The sequence below is a fragment of the Drosophila yakuba genome, chromosome X (genome assembly GCF_016746365.2).
Source record: "Drosophila yakuba strain Tai18E2 chromosome X, Prin_Dyak_Tai18E2_2.1, whole genome shotgun sequence".
Taxonomy (NCBI): domain Eukaryota; kingdom Metazoa; phylum Arthropoda; class Insecta; order Diptera; family Drosophilidae; genus Drosophila; species Drosophila yakuba.
The window spans coordinates 8,206,959-8,225,603 of NC_052526.2; the positions used below are offsets into that span (position 1 = coordinate 8,206,959).

The 18,645-nt window shown below is 45.3% G+C and overlaps 4 protein-coding genes across 7 annotated transcripts; 2 read left to right on the forward strand and 2 right to left on the reverse strand.

The window, feature by feature from the left end:
- The first annotated feature begins 165 nt into the window (after nucleotides 1-165).
- Nucleotides 166-1,368, forward strand: LOC6524662 (nucleoside diphosphate-linked moiety X motif 8). Its single transcript, XM_002100483.4, has 2 exons — nucleotides 166-557; nucleotides 610-1,368. Exons 1-2 carry the CDS (start codon nucleotides 268-270, stop codon nucleotides 1,172-1,174), a joined length of 855 nt encoding a protein of 284 aa, XP_002100519.1. The 5' UTR covers nucleotides 166-267; the 3' UTR covers nucleotides 1,175-1,368.
- A 195-nt stretch (nucleotides 1,369-1,563) lies between these two features.
- LOC6524663 (chloride intracellular channel exc-4) lies at nucleotides 1,564-10,829 on the reverse strand. Its single transcript, XM_002100484.4, has 4 exons — nucleotides 10,449-10,829; nucleotides 2,905-3,414; nucleotides 2,385-2,495; nucleotides 1,564-2,322 (listed from the first exon to the last, which is right to left on the reverse strand). Exons 1-4 carry the CDS (start codon nucleotides 10,533-10,535, stop codon nucleotides 2,245-2,247), a joined length of 786 nt encoding a protein of 261 aa, XP_002100520.1. The 5' UTR covers nucleotides 10,536-10,829; the 3' UTR covers nucleotides 1,564-2,244.
- A 387-nt stretch (nucleotides 10,830-11,216) lies between these two features.
- On the forward strand, nucleotides 11,217-14,213 carry LOC6524664 (nuclear pore complex protein Nup93-1). The gene is made up of 5 exons (XM_002100485.3): nucleotides 11,217-11,463; nucleotides 11,527-11,707; nucleotides 11,783-12,589; nucleotides 12,662-13,290; nucleotides 13,349-14,213. Exons 1-5 carry the CDS (start codon nucleotides 11,303-11,305, stop codon nucleotides 14,043-14,045), a joined length of 2,475 nt encoding a protein of 824 aa, XP_002100521.1. The 5' UTR covers nucleotides 11,217-11,302; the 3' UTR covers nucleotides 14,046-14,213.
- A 252-nt stretch (nucleotides 14,214-14,465) lies between these two features.
- Nucleotides 14,466-18,455, reverse strand: LOC6524665 (LIM domain-containing protein jub). Of its 4 annotated transcripts, none has more exons than XM_039377520.1 (7): nucleotides 16,740-18,455; nucleotides 16,347-16,376; nucleotides 15,679-15,819; nucleotides 15,447-15,616; nucleotides 15,145-15,222; nucleotides 14,910-15,075; nucleotides 14,466-14,845 (listed from the first exon to the last, which is right to left on the reverse strand). In XM_039377520.1, the coding sequence occupies exons 1-7, from the start codon at nucleotides 18,133-18,135 to the stop codon at nucleotides 14,598-14,600; spliced, it is 2,229 nt and encodes a 742-aa protein (XP_039233454.1). In that variant the 5' UTR covers nucleotides 18,136-18,455; the 3' UTR covers nucleotides 14,466-14,597. The 4 variants fall into 4 exon arrangements, with proteins under 4 accessions (XP_039233454.1, XP_039233455.1, XP_039233456.1 ...); XM_039377521.1 differs by having other exon boundaries at nucleotides 15,145-15,207; nucleotides 16,740-18,454; XM_039377522.2 differs by lacking the exon at nucleotides 16,347-16,376.
- Between the last annotated feature and the right edge of the window lie 190 nt (nucleotides 18,456-18,645).

The following is an 18,645-nucleotide window of genomic DNA, read 5'->3' on the forward strand; positions in this document are numbered from 1 at the left end:
TTAAGTCTTTGTCCTTCAAAAACTTTAAATGTCAATGTCAATATCAGTTTAAATTGTAACGGTTAGTTGTTTGGTTGGAATGTGCTATTTTGAAAGCGGCTTTCACAGCACAGTTAAGCGCTAACAGCGCATTTTTGCGCGCAACAGCACACTATCGGCTGTTAACTGCTCTGTTTTGGTTTTTGTCCAATTCCAAAGTTCGTTTCGTTCGCATTTGTTTACATCATTGCACTGCGTCCGATTTTCGGTATTCCACACCCAAAAACCATGTCCCTGATCGCCCAGGCGAGTCGCACAGTGCCGCAGCTCCTGTTGCACTTGAACCGCCATCTTGGCACCACCTCCTGTTCAAGCGCCGCATCCGCCACGTCGTCGGAGCCGCCGGATGTCAGCCAGTTGATCAATGCCGCCCAGCTCCTCGGACCGGAATCGCAGCGCAGATGTATGGAGAAGATGCGCAGCTTGCCGGCATTCCCGCGACCCAAGGCGCTGACGCCCAGTCGCCGGGAGAAGGAGACGTCCGCGGTTCTTATCGCTCTCTGCCAGGAGCGGAAGACGTGAGTATATCATTAAACCTGGAATCGTTGCTACATCGTTTTGCGCTTTCAGAAATGAAATATCCCTATTGTACACCCGACGATCGCGGCACCTGCGCAGCCATAGCTTTCAGATCTCCTTTCCGGGCGGAAGGCGCGATGATCACGACACCAGCTACGTGGACTGTGCGCTGCGCGAGACAGAGGAGGAGATCGGCCTGCCGCGCCACCGCATCCAGGTGTGGGGCGAGGCCAAGCAGCTAGAACTGCCGAGGACCTCGTCCATTGTGCCAGTGGTGGGCGTGGTGCGCGACTTTAGCCTCTCCGAGCTGCGTCTCAACTGGGAGGAGGTGGAGGAGGCGTTCACTGTGCCGCTCCATTCGCTGATGCTACCGAAGGCCACCAGGCACACACAGTTTCGCAGCGGCTACAGCGGCCCCGTATTTGTAGTGGACCATTATCGCATCTGGGGCATCACCGGCTACCTCACGCACCTCTTCCTGCACTGCCTGCTGCCCCCCAGTTTGCTGCCCCATTGCCTCAAGACGAACATCAAGTTCATCCGGCCCTTTAAACTGCCACCCAGGCTGCCGCATCATCGCGAGCACTCAGCCGCGGATCCCTCTATGCGCACCTGACGTGACATCCGCGATCAGCTGATCGTAATCCTACTCAGGCTAGCACCCATGTGGTACTGTGATTGGGCCAAATGTGCCCAGCATGCCTTTGCTTCGCTAGAACCAAGCAATTGGCCAATTCTGATGGTGTTCATTGTTTTTAATTGTTAATTGTTAATTATCAGCGAGATTTATAATAAAACTGTTGACCATTATGTTGAACTTATGTTTTAGTTGAAAGATGTCAAATTTATCCCAAAATATTTCCATAATTATTATTTTAAGAATGCAAACATATTAACTTTTATCATGAAATTTACTGTATTAAATAAAAGGCAATATCTGTCTTTTTGGGTTTTTTTATTTGTAATTTTCACTTAAATACAAAAAATACTCTTCATTTCCTCCTATAATTTTCTTTTTTTTTTTTGTTTTGTTTTTCTTGTTATGATAAAATAAAATATTTAAATAAAAATTAAAAGCGAACAAAATGGCAAACTTTCGCCAGGGAGCAAAAAAAAAATCAAAATCATAAATTTGCAAATGAAAAAAAAAAGTTTGTCTTCGAATACAACAAAAAAAAAGCTCCATGCTGAGTAAAAAATCTAAAATAAAATAAACATTTTGAAAGGATCGAGAAGCGGTCCTTCAGGCGATCGATACATTTTAATTGACAGCGAGCTACGTAATATATTCATGCGTTTGCCTGGACATCTGTATGTCAAACACAAATGTTTCAATATTAATTAAGCAAACAAACATGCAGGCGGGCCAAGTAAGTCAAAGCCTTCTCGATTAATTGTGGCTGGTGTTTTCTTTGTTTTAAATGGGGTTTAAATTAAGCATAGCTGAAGAAAGGCAACGCGGCTGCTTAAAGAACACTTGTTGTTATGCTTGTTATGTACTCGTTATATATAGTAGGTATATATATATATATATATATAATATATGCATGGGTAGTTATATCCGTTAAGTATACATCTATGTATAGTCCTCAGAGTTGCTGCTGTTGTAAAGTTGTCCAAAATATTGTGGTTTGCTGGTATACTACTAGTTGATGTGTGGCTGCATGGCTCTGCTCCATAGGAAACCTACTCCGAAATATCAATTGGAATGTATGTGGTAAACGTGGGCGTCTCCAGCTCCTCGTGCTTCTTCATTTTGAGACTCTGGCAAATTGCAAGAAAGAGAATTTCAGTTGGAGCCCAGTTGATAAGACACAATTACGCACCTGTTGCAGCTTGTAGTGATTGATAATGTCCTGGTCGGCCGGGCACGATTGTGTGAAGGCGTCCAGCTGGTACATGTGATACATGTAGCGCCACAGTGCCGTCAAGTGCGTCTGCAAGGAGTCGGATAGTGGGAACGGTGAGTCATTGATGTCTGGTCAGCTTTTTCAATCTTTAATTGGACTTCAAACGGTAGCAATGAAATTGATTTAAAACCCGTTTATGGCTAGTGACTGCAGCACAGTACCATTCGCAATCAAAGTTATACAATGTAATTGCCTTAGCAATACAGCCTATATAGCAATACAACTCATCAGACTCATTCTGGCTGCATTAAATCATTTTGGCCAACAGTCACAAAGTCAATATTTGTACCATGCTTTTCCATTTGCAAATAAAGACTTTATCAACAAAAGTGGTCATGCCTAATCTACTCGCTAATCAGATAATATACAGTATTATTTGCATAACGAAAGAGTTTCTCCTTCTGTGGTGTAGGATACCCGGTAACCGAATGCTTACCGGGATTTCAAAGTCCACGAAGTACTTGCCCGCCACACGGATGTGCTGCAGGCGCGGCATCAGCTCACAGTCGAAGCAGCACATGGTGTCGCCGGTGAGGAAACGCGTGTTGCGCGCGGACAGATGATCGTTGATCTTGCGCAGATGCGAGAGCAGGGCGTTGTTCTTGGCCTCGTCCTTCTTCACCAGCATCAGCTTCAACTTGACGTACAGGTTCTCAATCAGGGTGGCCACCTCCTTGTCCTGCACGAACAGATTGTAGCCGCCCGGTATGTTCTTCATGATGTGACGCTCGATCTTCTCGTTCTCCAAAATGGCCAGTCCATTGTCAATGAGGATGGGCGGGTGTGTGGCCTCGAAATTGGTGCGGAAATCTGGCGGCGGCTTCTGCATATCCACCGTCGTCACCTTCAGGCTGATCGTCTTCAGCTCGGCCAGCAGATACAGATCCATGAAGTACTCCTGGCAGAACAAACAGGCGCCCTTCCGCCTGCCATCAATGGTTGAGGCCTGCGAATCGAAGCGGAAAATAACCAAATTAGTGCTTCAAATTCAAATTGTAGGAAACAAGCGTTTTATTTTATCAATTTCGAGTGTCTGCAGCTAAATATGTTTACTTGGCCATTTCGATAAGTTGGGTATTCGGCGATACCATCAAGTGTTAATGTGGGTCACATTCCGGGGACTGGGCATTTTTCCAGCGATTGGACATTGCCTCCTGTCCACTTAATGGACACATAATGGCACATCGCGTGCCGGCAATTACTGATAAATAAATCGAACACAAATTTAACGAAATAAGACAACATAGTGTTCCATTATGATCATGTGACATCATCATCATTATCATCATCATAACCATAAACGTTCTGCGTTCTTTACCAGCTCATTGTGGCGTGATGAGCCATCGAGGTTTGTTTGCTGGCATATTTTTTGGGGACCGGAAGCGATCTAAACTCAAGACGGACGCCAAACCTCGAGTGGACGTCGTCACTACACTAGCCAAGCCAGACGAGAATTCTGCATCGCTGCACTGCCAAGGTTAGTGGCGAATAGGCAGATACGTAGATACATTTTGTAGCTACACAGATAGAAAGATAAATAGTGAGAGCTGGCGAACGGTGGCAAGGCAATGCCAGCGCCACAGGCTACAGTGTGTATTGGCTAGTTGGATCCAGGCCTGTGCATCTGCATTTCAGCAATATCAGCTGAAGATAACGCAAGTATTTGCAGATTAAGAATATTTTGCACGTGATTTATATGCATTTATTTAAAGCTTCCAGTGGTTTTAGAGCAAAACCAAAGCCGGAAATACTTCATCTTATTATAATATAGTGATATAACGTGGAATTAAACTGTGTGTTCTGATTGCAAAAACCATTCATTGTTTTCTTCCTTTAAAAGTTATTCTTGTGTAGCGAGTTTTTAGTTATTTGATTTAAATGCTTTAAAGTGTCTCGTTAAGTTGGCACACTTTTGGCACTCCATCCTCGCAGATCCGCGTAGCCGGTATCCACTGTAGATCGATGGCATTGCTGCAGCTGAGAAGCAGCTAAAGCCAAACACATCACACAAATGACGACGATGATGTCATCAGGCGTGCGGTGTGTGAAGTTTACTTGTTGATTGCCGTTGCCAGCCTTTTTTATTTGCTGTCCATATATATACATACATACATATATACATACATATATATATTTTTATTTGTTGCTTTTCCATTTCTGTTGCCGTTTCTGCTGGCGTCGACAGCCGGCTTAACTTCAAATAGGCCCCAACGCCAGGCAATCAATGTGCGTTTATATGGCACTGTGCATATTTGTATTCGTTAGATAAGCCAGCCTGCACTGCTGTTTTCACAGCACAGAAACTATGAATACACATTCAGCAATTCACAAAAGAAAAAAAAATATAAAAAGAATAAGCCAATCTACTGACTGCTCAAGAACAAGGTTTGCCGAGAAGCTTGGCATTCTCCAAAACTCCATTGCGAATCCACAAAAACTCAGTTTCAGTTTTCCTAGTGTGAAGATGTGATAAGTATCTATGAGTATGTGGATATCTCTATTTTTATATACCTACATGGCTATGGTGGTTACGGTTCAACACTTGCCAAATACACATTAGGAATTAGTGACAAATATGATAACGAGTGTCGTACGCAATTATCCCCAGTTAACTTCAGTTTGTGAATTCAATTTTACGCACCAATTGCAGGCAATTAAAATATTATTTCGAATGCGAAGTTAATTAGCATTGCCCTGTGTGTTAATGGCTTAATAACCAAACCCAGCCAAACCACAGCGAACCCAACCCATCCCATTTTCCAGCCCACATGCTCGCACAACATAATCAACTATGGAAGGCAAAAAAAAAACACAACTAAACAACTAAAAAAAACTACAATAATTGTGTGGGAGCGGTGTTCGTATAATTTTGTATCTTTTTTCCGCCGCGGTGCTTAAACGGTTCATTTGTATTCTTTCACATATTATTAACTGTGCACGTTCGTTTACCTGCTCTACGCACATCCATCCATAGCCATTCCATAAATTCCCAACTGACCCGGATTACTTTCAGTCAGTCGTATTCGTTACGCTCGCATTTGTATCATATAATTTCTTGGCCCGCATATTGTTGAATCGAATTTTTCAGCCCGCTTTTTTTGCCCGCAATAATTGCTGGCCATACATTCTTTAGTTGCTTTTAGCAGACAAGTCGGAAATTGTTAAATATAGCGATTTGTTTCGGTATTAATTGCTAATAATATCGCATTTCAATAGTTTTGCCATCACTGACGAGCGAGTAGTTGGCAATATGAGTTGCACAAATTGGAAATGGGAATTGCAAAACGCGAGACTAAGACGTGTGGCAACGTCGAAAGGTCAGGCGAAGTCAGTCAGGCAATCATCTCGGAGTACAGATACAGATACAGATACAAAGCATATGGAAAAACTATGGATACATTTAGAGATACAGATAGAGATACAAATACAAATACAGATACATTGACGTCGCTTGCAATTGACGTTTTCAAAATAGCGAATGACGAGAGAAGGCAAGCCAAAAAGCGGTAAGCAAATGTCAGGTGCCATTCACGTATGCATCTAGGAGCATTCAAGGGAATGCATCTAAGAACATTCAAGGGAATGCATCCAGAAGCATTGAAGGGAATGCATCCAACAGCATTCCCTGTTTACTAGTAAAAGCGGTTGCTTTATCATCTGTTTAATATTTCAAACTCTTAATTTGTAAGCCCTATTATTTCATACGCGATTGTACGCCGCACATCTACACACGCATAGATATATATACGCACTCAACATCTTCGATTTGTTTTCCTTTTAATTGTAAATTCGTGGCGCGATAAGATAGAGGCGGAAAAGTTAAGTAAAGTCAAATAGAATGAAATTTGTACGACCAGAAATCGTAAATGTAAACGAAAATGAAATTGCTGGAAATAGTGGATCCTCCCCAAGTTTTATTTTTATTTATTATTTTTTTTTTTCTTTTCGCTGGTTTGAAGGGGTTTTGTTTTATTTTCGGAACCGGTTCGCTGACAGCTGCAGCGCAATAATTTAATTTTAATCATGACGCCGATGATGATGTTTGGGGGCAGATGTCAGCCTTGAGAAAAGCTTTCTTTGCACTCGAAAGGCGTCGATTGAATTCAATTCGATTCTCGTATCCCGAGTTCTATTGCGGCACATGAACACACAGATACAGATACATGCCGTATCTTATCAAAAGTCGGGCGGCGGAAGTTATCGCCGCAGTTCGCTGATGATGATGGGGCCTGATGAAGTAATAGCCAAAATAATAGAAATTTAATCAGGGCAAGTGGCCGCATGGGCAGGTGAAGTCAGCCGGCATATCTTGGGCCACAAATTTTTTAATGGGCTAATGGGTTTTGCCATGCAAACGTTTGACACCCAATATCAAGGTATACTCAAGAATTAGGTTTAAATCTTAAATAAAACATAAGCTTTGACTATTAAGTATCATATTAAATTTAAAAGAAGTAATATTCCATTTAATAATATATAATAATAACTTATTGCCAGAACAGAAAGAAAAACGTTGGGCAAGTAAAAGTCATAAATAATATGCGATGTGAGTTACGAAAGGAAGTTGTAAACACTAAGATAAGCAACAAATACAAAAAAAAAAAAAAAACACTGATTGTTAGTTAGAACGAATGCACTTCAGTTGTCGAGTAAGGTGCGGGAAAATTGTGGGGGCGGGAAATTGGAAAAGTGGGCGGAGGATGTCAAACCTTTGCGTGTTTTTCACACAGCAATGCACACACACACACACACACACACACACATGGAGAGCACGTGGGGGCGTGAATAAAACAGCAAATCAAACGACTCAACTGTCACTTTTGCGCAAAAACACACACCATAAAAAGGTAAGGAAGACACGTACAGTGGTACTTAGATAAAGTGCACTTCCCTACAAAAACCCATTATTTTATTCGAATTTATCAGCGCTTTAAAATTGTATTCTGACAGCCAATTTCAGGCATGTCTATTACTCATTTTAACAGCAATATATACAAAAATCAAATAAAAAATAATTTGGCAAAGCATTATGAGTTCTCAAAAACCTTGTCATATTGAATGCCCACTTACTTATTTTCAGTGTCAGGCAAAAAAGAGCAGTGTATTTAAGTGCAGCTTTTCATCTCGACTCTTTGCTGCCGCTGAAGTGACAACAAAGAAGCGCATTTTCCTCAACTCAGCACAACTGAAGCCCCAAACAATCGCTTGGCGTTCAGATGCAACAAAAGGCGCTAATTTAGCTCAAGTTTGCATGAGATTTATCCTTGGGCGAAAGGTTGCCCCATAGAAGGCCATTGTGTGGCAAAGAAACGAGTACCAAGTATTTGCTAAAAGTTATGGCATAATAAACTTGTAACATGCACCATAATGTTCTACTTTGCTGACACATTTGATGTATGATTTTTAGATCCCAAAAATATTATATTTTAAGTTGGAAACTTCTGCTTAATATGCCAAAATAGGCAGATATTTTTTTCTAGTGCATTGAATCGCCTTTTGTTTTGATCGGCGCTTTGTTTTGATTCGATTCGATGGCATGGCCAATTTCTGGAAATCTCGCGTGGGCGATGACTCGAGGGTAAGGCATTGGCTTTGGCCAGGCATGTTTTCCAAGCCGAAACCGAAACTGAAACCAAACCGAACTTGGAGCCGGAGCCAAAGCCAAAGCCAAGTCAAGGAGGCGGAAAAGCGCGCACGAGAAAAACCTGTTTAGCGTTCAATGATTGTTTTGTTTTGCAGCAAACGAAGAAACAAGAAAACACATTTGTATTTGTTTGTTGCCTGCACGCGCGGAACAGAGAGGCATGCCACGATCCCCAGCTATATAGCTGGATCCCCACCACCACCACCACCACCACACTCGCTCCTCTTGAACTCCACAACTGCGAACAACAGCAACAATACAGCTTTCCTCGGCTGCAGCAAATTGAACTTTCACTTTTTCGCTGGGAAATGGCCATGGCTATGGAAATGGAAATGGAAACGTGGGCCTTGTATGGAGTGCGTTGTTATTCCGGAGTTATGTCAAAGATGCTTCTGTCACTCTTCTCGTAAAGCTAAACTGTTGCTTTCAGCTTGGCCAAAAATCCAGGCAAAAAATAAGTCAAAGAAATGGAAACAGGTGCTCCCCAAGCACTTTCTCCCACGAAAACAGGAAAAGGGAGCGGGTGCCATGGATCATTGGGTTTTAAAGGGGAAGTGGGGAAATGGGATGGGTTTGGAAAGTGTTAGGACAAAACTTGGATCGTACGACATGATGAGAATATAGGTACTAATTTTAGCCATTGCATATCGTCGTAATGCTGTTTATTTTGGGAACATAACTGGTTCCGAAAACTTATTTGAAGTACATGATGGCTCATGCCATTTGTTTTGTGTTTTTTCGGTTTTTTGGTTTTTTGTTTTGGGGAATCGAATGGTATAACATGGTATTGTACTGTTTTGGGTTTAGGCAATGGAAATGGGAATGGAAAGGTGGGGGGAATTACTCATGGGCAGACGACTCGAGGTGCGGCCGCCATTTGCGTGGGCTGGATGAGTGGCCAAGTTGAGTCGCGTCGAGTTGAGTTTGCCAATAGAATCAACAACAGCAGGGCTCCACCAAAGTGTTCCGAAAACAATTACAATTACTTCGGCAAACAGTGGGAACCAACAAAAAATCAAGTTAAGTGGAGTCATGCTCGACTTACAATTGCGGGAAAAAAGATAGATTGTGGCCTATAAAAGCCAAGCGAAGGGTTCGTAATCTTCAACCTTCTCTGACTCATTTTGCAATAATAATAGCAACCTTAAGAAAGATTCCAATGAACAATTGGTTTTATCACAAGTTATTTTCCCCATTGCAGAACAAAACTGATAAGAGAAGCGTTGTATTCGAGAAGATGTCTTGAAAGTATTGGAAAAAATTGAACAAGTTTTTGTTATCAATAATTTGCAATACATAAAGATATGCAGCACACTTTAAGACACTTAATATAAAGCAATCTCCAGTTAAGATAAGTTCCATGACTTACGTTCACTGACGGAATCTTCTTCTGAATGCTATTATCTTGACCGCAAGTGTGCGGGGTGCTAGCTTTTTGATTTCTTCGATTCTTTGGAGGAGCATGACGTATGCGTCAAGAAATTTAGAAATCACTAAAAGATAAAAAAAAACGTCTAGTTCACACAGACACAAACAGAGATACATGCTGGTGGATGCGAAGAGGGGCGGTGCGGGGGACTTGGGAGAACTTTGAAGAAGAAGGAGCATTTGTTGAGCAATTGGCGCAATGAAATGTGATTCAAGTTTATAGCAGATAAGAACCGCAGAAATATGTTACGTTCCACAAAATTCAGACTTGGCACACACAGAAATATCTTCATACCTTGTGACATGTGTCCCGAATATGAAAAAGATATTTTATATTAATAATTTGTTATTAATATTATGGAAATTGGTGGATTTAGAGGTGTATAAGAATATGTTGTAAAAAATAAATTAGGCTTTACGAATGTCTTTAGGTTTTGTAATGGTAATAATGGAGTTCTGAAAATCATAAGTTTATCAACAATTTCGTTCTGTGCAGATGTGCCTGCATGCATGTGTGAGTGTGTGTGTGAGTGTGCGACAGGGAGAAAAGGAGAAAACCGGTTTTGGCGATGCTTAGGAACCGCAAGGCGCAAGGGGCGCGACGCGGAGGGGGGTGCTAAACGTATTCTGTTCGTTTTAACCAAATGTGACACACTGCAAAGTGCCAGAGCGGGAAGAAGAAGAGGAAGACGAAGAACAAACGGAGGGGTAGAAGCCGCGAAGAGGGGGTGGTGGTGGAGGAGGGGGGAGGGACAAACGGCAGTTCGCGTTTTCCCAGTCGCTTCTTGTTTTTGCCTTTGTTTGCCTTTGCTTCTGATTCTGCTTTTGCCTCAGCTGCATTTTCATTCTGCACGGAAATTTGCGCAGAGCGAAATGGAAAACTGCAGCGGTATGCAAATGTCGCTCACCTTTATGATCAATTCTATCTCGGGCACATCGAATTTGCTGGTGCCGTTCGTCTCCTGGCTCTGCTGCGATTCCACTTCGGCCGACATTGCGATATTGTTTGTTGTATTGCTTATTCTCGATATCTGATCAGATCGAAGAGTTTTATCCGCGTGACGAGGTGCGTGCGTGTTCGTTTCCTTTTCGCTTTTGTTGTGCTAATTTTCTTTGCCAATACACACACTCACGTACACAAGCCGTAACACACACAAGTAGCACAGTCACACACACACAGAGAGACGGAGGGAAGAAGAAGCTCGCCTCGCAGTGTTAAAAAAAATATGCCGTTCTGTTCTACGATTTGCGCGCTGCTAAAGTCTATTCACGATTGAAGTTGTGAGCCGCTGAATAAACCAATCTGCACTGTGCGAAATACCCTAACGCCTGCTGTTCAGGGCTGCCAGACGGTTTAACATTTTGGCCGGCCATAAATACCAAAGCTGTTACTAACAGTTTTTTTTAACATTTCAATAACATGAACCACGATACTTATTTCCTATAATTGAATGATATTTTCTCGTATCAAATCAACTTTTATATATTGAGAAATAGTTCCAAAGTACGCTATCCATATTAATTTGCCATTTAATAAATAAATATTCCTATCAAAATTGTACCACTTGTAGACATTATTATAGTTATTTAATTTTATAATAGATGTTAAATTTAATGTTCGAACAAAAATACTATCCACTGAAAAATATGTGTGGCGCCAAAATATTCCGGATTTCGACCAGGTGGCAACACTAGCAGCTTGGTGTGCGCTGTCTTGATTTTTTTTTTGTTAGCACCGGCTTTTGCTTCCTAACATCCCGACATGGATCTGGTGGAGCTGCTGCAGCAGGCCCAGCGCCTGACGAACGAGACCAAGATAGACACGGAGGTGCCGGGCGTGGAACGGACCATGTCCCAGGTGCTGCAAGCCACCCAGGAGTTCCACTCGCGTGTCACCCAAACGGGCACCAACGATCTGCAAGCGTGAGTAGTTTGCTATATGCCATGCGCCACAAATAGTTATGTTAACCGGTCATCCAAATGCAGCCACATACTGCTCGGCTCCAAGGGCGTGGACCTGCCCAAGCTTACCCAGAAGCTGGAGACGCTTAGCGCCCGCCAATCCTTCGAGCCACTTGATCCTGTGACGGACACCGATGTGCATGGCTATCTGAAGAACGAGCGGGAGAACGCCATACTGTCAGTTATCGACGAAACGAATCGCAGCGTGAGTGTGCCAAACGAGATGCTCCTGACATCCAAATCCTTAACTTTCTATGCCTTTAACCAATCTTTTGTGCAGATATTTGAGTCTGTGGAGCGACAGAAGTGGCGTTGCGTCTACTCGGAGTGGGGTGAGGAGAAGGAATCGCTGCTGAACGCTTTGGTCGGACCAAACCAACAGGACTTCCCCGACGTGCAGCGTCAGATGGTGCCCACGGCCATGGCCGACGAACCCACTCCATACTCCAGACTGAATGTCCATCAGCAGCTGTACGCTGAACAGATCACCATCTACAACGAGTCGCACATCCAGGGCATACAGCGCCCTAACTTGGTGTCGACCTTCGCCCATCTGGCGCGGGAGTTCTTCGATGATGACCTCGTAGCCGAGATGTGGAACGTATTGGAGTCTATGTCCGCGGTGACGCCACTCTCGCGCAGCATTGATCCAATCAAGAATCGTCAGACAGCACCGCATTTCGTTCATCAGGCTCGCACCTACTTGGAGGGCAGATATAAGACGTATATGAAACAGTTCATCGATACGAATTTAATTCTGGCCCGGCTTGGCGGAATTCCAAACGTGTACCACCTGGTGCGCTCCTATGTCGCCGTTACTTTCCAGCGGCCACAATCCCTCTACGGGCTGCTCGACGTGAACAATGGCCGACCATTGTGGCCACTGGTTTACTATAGCATGAGGAGTGGCGATATGGATGCGGCTGCAATGTACCTCAAGGAATCGGGAACCTGTCCCGATCTACTAAAGTTGATGACGCTGCGAAAGAACGGCGAGGCGGGCACCTCGATGGCCAAGCTCGAGGGTCAGTTGAAGTTGGAGTTCAACAACAAACTGCACGACTGCACGGATCCCTACAAAAAGGCGGTGAGTGCTCGTCTTTTGATGGTACTTATTGCTTGTATTCGTTCTAATGATATGTTTTCCTTTTCTCATTAGGTATACGTCATCCTGTTGGCCTGTGATCCGCACTTCACTCACGTAGAGCTGATGCGCAGCATCGACGACTTCCTGTGGATGCAACTGTCCATTCTGCGCAGACAGGACCAACGCGACTACAACATCGAGCAGCTAACCTACAGCGGCCTACAGTCGCTCATTTTGGAAAAGTACGGCGAGAACTACTTCAATGCCCGCGAGAAGGCACCACTATACTTCCAGGTGCTTGCGCTCACCGGTCAATTTGAGGCCGCCATTGAATTCCTCGCTCGCACCGAGAAAAATCGAGCGCATGCGGTTCACATGGCCATTGCTCTGAATGAGATATCCATGCTGGGAGCCCCACGTTCCGTCAAACAACCGCTACTGAGCTCCGAACCCGAAGATCCAACGCCCATGAAGCGACTCAATCTTGTGCGGCTGATCGTCATGTACGCCAAGTGCTTTGAGCAGACGGACACCAAGCAGGCACTGCAGTACTATTACCTGTTGCGCCACTTCAAATCCGAGGATGGCACCAACGCGATGCTCACCTGCGTCTGCGATATGCTCGTTGAGAACTGCAGCGACCCTATGCTAGAGCTGGTTTTCGGGGTCGAGGATGTAGAAAAGTCCTTCCGCTACACAGGGTAAGTTACGTTCTATACTCTTCCGGCAAAAAGCTTATGGTTTATTCCCCTTATTTAGCGGCATCTTCGCGGAATTCCATACGCTGGACTGCGATAAGTACTCCCTGGCCGCAATGGTGGGCGATGAGTTGTCCAAACGCAGCAACTACGAGTCGGCCATCAAGCTCTACTTCATTGCTGGCCAGCTGGGCAAGGCACTGCGTTTGCTGTGCTCCTTACTGGTGCAGGTGGTCCACCAGCCGCCGCAAAGTGAAAGCATGAGGGAGCGGTTGGGCGTTGTCATTGAGCGACTGGATGCAGCGCTGCCCGAGCGCAAAACGGAGGTAGAGATGCATGTGATTCTCACGTATACGGTGCTTACACAGGTCATGGAGTTCTTTGATCTCTATCACGCGGGCGGATCGCGTTTGGCATTGAAAATCCTGGCCATCAATAGGCTAATACCTGTCAGCTCCTCGGAAGTGGACGAGTGTGTGACGAACCTAAAGCGTATGGGTCCCGAGATCATCAAGGTGCTGCCCGACATCCTGCTGGCGGCCATGGACATTGTGTACCAGGGGTATGTAAAGCTAAAGGGCTCGAGTGATACAGGTTCAGTTTTCGACGATGAAACCAAGAGCGAAAACAAGGAGGCCGCCATAAGGCATTTGCGGGACAGGGCCAAGGCATTGACCAACATGGCCGCCAGCGTTCCCTACCGAATGCCATCGACCACCAATCAGCGCCTCGTCCAGCTGGAGATCCTTATGCACTAACACTAGCCACATTAATATCATAGTGATCGTTTAAGTGCGTTTTTTTGAGTTTGGTTAAAATTAAATTGATGATTTTAAATAATTTGATTGAAACATTTCTTGAGGTGTTACCGAAATGCATACCACAATAACCCATTAAAATATTCACAAGAGACTAGCAGATCAGAAGTATTAAGTATTTTATTGCATAATTTGAGACACCGTTGCTATTGCTTTGAAACCTCAAGAGGTCTCAGGAACACCATAGGGCATACATACATATGAAAAACACATTAATATATCAAAATAGTATTTGCCAACCATTGCTGCCAACTGTCGGAGATTTCAGGAATCCATTATATAGTTTCGAACAGATCCGTTTGGAGATCCTAGTACACTGCCATAAAAATTAAAAAAAAAAAGCCACTAACTTGGCAATCGTTTTGTATAAATGCATTTGTTTTCACTTCTGTCTATTTAAGATAATATTGTTAATTGGAATAAGTTGATTGCGATAGTTTGTTCTGGTTTTGTGCGCCACTCAGTCGAAGGTAGAAGGTCGGGACACGCCGCTCATCCCATATACTGGTACGAGGCGCAGACGGGCTCCTGGTGACGGGCGTGCGGCGAGGACTGCAACGCCAGACGTTGCAGGTGGCAGCCGCGGCAGAGCAGGCGCCCGTCCAGCGGGTAACAGCGTTTGTCCGGCTCATCGGTCAGCTGCATGCCGCACTCCTCGCAGATGTAGCAGTCCACGTGGAAGTCCTTGTCCATCGAGACGACGCGCACAGTTTCGTCGGTGCCTTCGACGGGTGTGATGCCTGCGGTTGCGCAAATTGCGGACTTAATAATTGAGGTATTTCATGAATGAAGTTGGAAACGCACCTTTGCCGCAGCTGGCGCACTTGGGCGCAAACATTCGGTGGTAATCGTTGACGCAGTAGATCTTGTGGTCCACGTCCACGGTGAAGGGCACCCCATCTAAGCACTCATTGCACACACAGCACCGGAAGCAGCCCGGATGATACGACTTTCCCATGGCCTGCAAGATCTGCAAGAGGTAAAGAGAGAGCGCCATTTAGAGTGGGATGGCAACGAATGGTACGAATGCAGTACGAACCATTTCCATGATCAGGTGGCCGCAGATGGCGCACTTTTCCGCCGTCTGCTGGAAGCCCGAGTACTGCAAGAGGGAATTCTTATTATTATTAATTAATGGCATTGAAATCATAACGAAGCAAATGAAAGGGTAATTGTGTCAGTAACCAAAAATAACGATTCATAATCATAAATATATTAATTAAATAATTATAAACTCATTAAAGCAGCACAGTTACGAAAGTGTTTTAATAAAATCAAAAGAAATTTGCATGTGAACATCAATATTTTGCAGTCCTGACTAAGCTATAACCATCTGCTCACCATGTAATCCTCCTCACAATAGACCCGCCCGTGCACATTGTAGAACGCCTTGCCTCGCAGCGCCCGTCCGCAGGAGCAGCAGATGAAGCAGTTGGTGTGATACAGATTGCCCATCGCCTGACAAGCCTGCCCGGCACCCTTCACCTTCTCACCGCAGGTGTGACAAATGCCTAGGTAATTGAAAGCGATTGCTATGAGTCAGAAATAGCACTTAAGCGTTGCTCATACATACCAAAGTATTCGCCGTGCTCCTCGCTCTGCTCGATCTCCTCCTCCAGCTGGCGGGTGAGCTCCTCAATCTTGCGCTGCGCCTCCGTCGGGCCAGCCGGACGCGGCGGGGTGACGCTGTACGGCAGCAGATTCTTGGTGAGACCTGAGCAGATATTACAGAGCAGATATATTAGGTCATGCTATCGATTTGGCTGGCCAAGCAAAGCTTAGTCAGCGTGGAGAAATCAAAAGTAAATATGCGGGCGCATCCCATGATTATTAGTCATGATCGAGCATAATTGAAATAAATAAATCGAGAAATGGGAAATGAATTAAATCAAGAAAGAATGATAAAGAATTCGCGAAGTAAACCGAATTTCGCAATGAAAAATAAATATGCAAAAATCGTGATTATAGTTCCATTAACCAAACGTAAAAGAAGCTTTTGTTTAAACGATGAAATCATAATTTCACTCATGGCGAAATGCAAAAATATTGCATTCGAATCGGTTTCGGTTTTCCTCGAATCGGTTCAGGTAAAGGACTTGAAAATAAACCGGTTAGCGGCAACCGTTTGACCAAAGTTTGTCGCCCCGCCAACCGGTTTATGATTGAGCGATGAGTGATGACACGAACGGTTGGTGGAACCCAACCCCTTGGAGAAACCAAGCTCAACCCGTCCCATCATACCTCTCCTGGGTTTCAAGGCAGCGTTAACGGCTGCGTGCAAGCATTTTTGGTGGGGGGAGACATTTGGATTCATTAGTTTTGATTAATACAATTTCGAATGGATGGTCGGGCAGTGATGGAATGTATCCATGTAGGTGAAAGCACACAAAGATACCCAAATATTTATGGCATTTTATACCAAGCCAGGCGAAATACATGTCTATAATACCTCAACGTGCATTAAAGTATTCAATATTTAAATGAAAGCTTAATATCATTATCATTTTATTGCACAAGTTCCTATTTCAGCTTTAGGACCATGTTCTTGGTATATAGCATGTACCCCACCTGGGTGATGCAGTGCCTATTCCATCACTAAGAGTAATTGCTTATTTTTGGGACAGATCCGCTTACCTGTGCTGCCCTGCGAGGGAGTGGGTGATGTGGCCACCGCTAGAGGAGCCGTCATCGCAATGGGCGTCGCCCTCAAGGAAGCGGTGGATGTTGATGGTGGTGGTGCTGCTGCTGGTGTTGGTGCTAATGGCGCCGCTGATACCGGTGCAATAGATGTGGCTGGTGGAGCTGCCGTCGCCATTCCCATGGCCAGTGATGACGTTATTATTGGTGGTTCCTGGACAGTTCGCTGGGCAGTGGCTCCTGTGGCAGCCGCCCTGCCGGTGGCCAATCCCGCTGCCGTATTCCTGTGCAGATTCGCCGTCATGCAAACGTAGTCGGAGCTATTGATGTCCTCTATATAGTTGGGATTAACCGAGACATTTATGGCGCCACCGGGCGACTTAATGGGCGTGTGCTGCTGCAGTTTGGCCACCGACTGCGCTGTGGGCACGGGACTTAGGTGGCTGGGTAGCGATAGATTCCTATATCGTTGGGTGGGCGATCCCAAAGAGCTGACACTGGCCGTATTGCTGCTTATGCTGCGCTGGTGCATGGGCGAGGCCAGCAGCGCATTGAGATCCAGACCGGCAGTGGACGAACCGCCCGAGGAGTTGGACGTGGGCTGCATCTCCTGATACATGGTGGCGGTGGCCGGCGAGGCCTGTGGCTGCGCCCGCTGCCCGGAGTGTGGAATGATGTTCTCGTAAATGGGCGCAGCATGCTCCTCCAGATCGCCAGTTGGCCCCAGGGCCGCTGAACGTCCCGGTGGTGGTGGTGGTCCACCTGCTCCTCTGGCCGTTCCCATCGATGCAGCTCCCTGATTCTCTGGCACCGGCGTGTGCGCAAAGCGCCCAGCACGAATGGGCTGCATCAGCAGATATCCGTTCAGTATGGCACTCTGCCTGCTCCCGGGACTTTGGGGCTGTGCCCTCTTGTGGTTGGAATCGAATTGGCCGTAGAACTCCAGGTTCTCGTATACCGGCGAATGCTTCTGCGGTGCAATACGCTGGCCCAGAATCTGTGCGGTCGGTGCATAGATGTGTGCGCTTCCATTGTGCGTGTGCTGTATCTGCTCCACCGGACGGGGCGTGGCGTATTTGGAGGCGGCAATGATGTTGCCCCGCTCGTACAGCTTATAGTCCTGATTGTGATGGAGGTGCTGCATTTGCTGCATTTGTTGTTGCTGCTGCTGCTGCTGACTTTCCTGCAGGTAGTTCTCGATGGCGCCCGGTGAGCGCTGGTAGCCTCGCATGGCCACGCCCCCGTCTCCAGGGCCACCATTGCCGCCCCCTCCTCCTACACCAACGCCACCACCACCACCACCACCGATGTGAAGCCGCTGCATCAGTGTCTCATAGTCGGAATCGGAATTGCCCGGATTCCTCGCCTGCGTCTGCGTCCGCTGTGTGGTCATTCTGTCTCTTGTTATATTTTCTAATATATATATTTATCATCCAGATCCTGCTCCTCCTTCTCGTCTTCTTCTTCCGTCTCTCCTACTCCCTCGCCACACTTGCTGTCTCGCTCTGCGGGGGGGACGCCGCCCCGAAATCAACGATTTGCTCGCTTTTCCCGGTCGGAAAAGACCACAGCTTACTGTGCGCGGCTAGTTGGCAATCAGTCAGTTGACTTTTCCTTTATTCTATCAGCTTTTCTGCATTTTCTTTGTGCGCCTGCATTGGAAAATCAAAAAAATTCGTACAGTGAAGTGTGACCGCCGCGGGTTACGTTTACAATATACCATCCGGCAAGCAATCAAATATACCACAAAATATACCGCAGCTCAGTGGGAGTAAGCGCAGCTCAAAAGGGTCACCCTAAAATATCAAATATTTTAAAATTTTTATAAAGTTTTGCCGCCTTATTGTTTAAAAATGTAGATTTAATATTTTATATGACTCTTACGTTTCTTTAAAAGTGTTCG

Bases quoted from the DNA above. Each gene is read 5' to 3' on its own strand.
- LOC6524662 (XM_002100483.4), top strand. From the start codon at position 268: ATGTCCCTGATCGCCCAGGCGAGTCGCACAGTGCCGCAGCTCCTGTTG. The intron at 558-609 runs GTGAGTATATCA...TTGCGCTTTCAG, and splicing joins CTCTGCCAGGAGCGGAAGAC to AAATGAAATATCCCTATTGT.
- LOC6524665 (XM_039377520.1), bottom strand. From the start codon at position 18,135: ATGACCACACAGCGGACGCAGACGCAGGCGAGGAATCCGGGCAATTCC. The intron at 15,617-15,678 runs GTATGTATGAGC...TCAATTACCTAG, and splicing joins GGAGCACGGCGAATACTTTG to GCATTTGTCACACCTGCGGT. The intron at 15,223-15,446 runs GTGAGCAGATGG...AATAATAATAAG, and splicing joins ATTGTGAGGAGGATTACATG to AATTCCCTCTTGCAGTACTC.
- LOC6524663 (XM_002100484.4), bottom strand. From the start codon at position 10,535: ATGTCGGCCGAAGTGGAATCGCAGCAGAGCCAGGAGACGAACGGCACC. The intron at 3,415-10,448 runs GTGAGCGACATT...TTCGATTCGCAG, and splicing joins AGATAGAATTGATCATAAAG to GCCTCAACCATTGATGGCAG. The intron at 2,496-2,904 runs GTAAGCATTCGG...GACTCCTTGCAG, and splicing joins TCGTGGACTTTGAAATCCCG to ACGCACTTGACGGCACTGTG.
- LOC6524664 (XM_002100485.3), top strand. From the start codon at position 11,303: ATGGATCTGGTGGAGCTGCTGCAGCAGGCCCAGCGCCTGACGAACGAG. The intron at 11,464-11,526 runs GTGAGTAGTTTG...ATCCAAATGCAG, and splicing joins GGCACCAACGATCTGCAAGC to CCACATACTGCTCGGCTCCA. The intron at 12,590-12,661 runs GTGAGTGCTCGT...TTTTCTCATTAG, and splicing joins CGGATCCCTACAAAAAGGCG to GTATACGTCATCCTGTTGGC.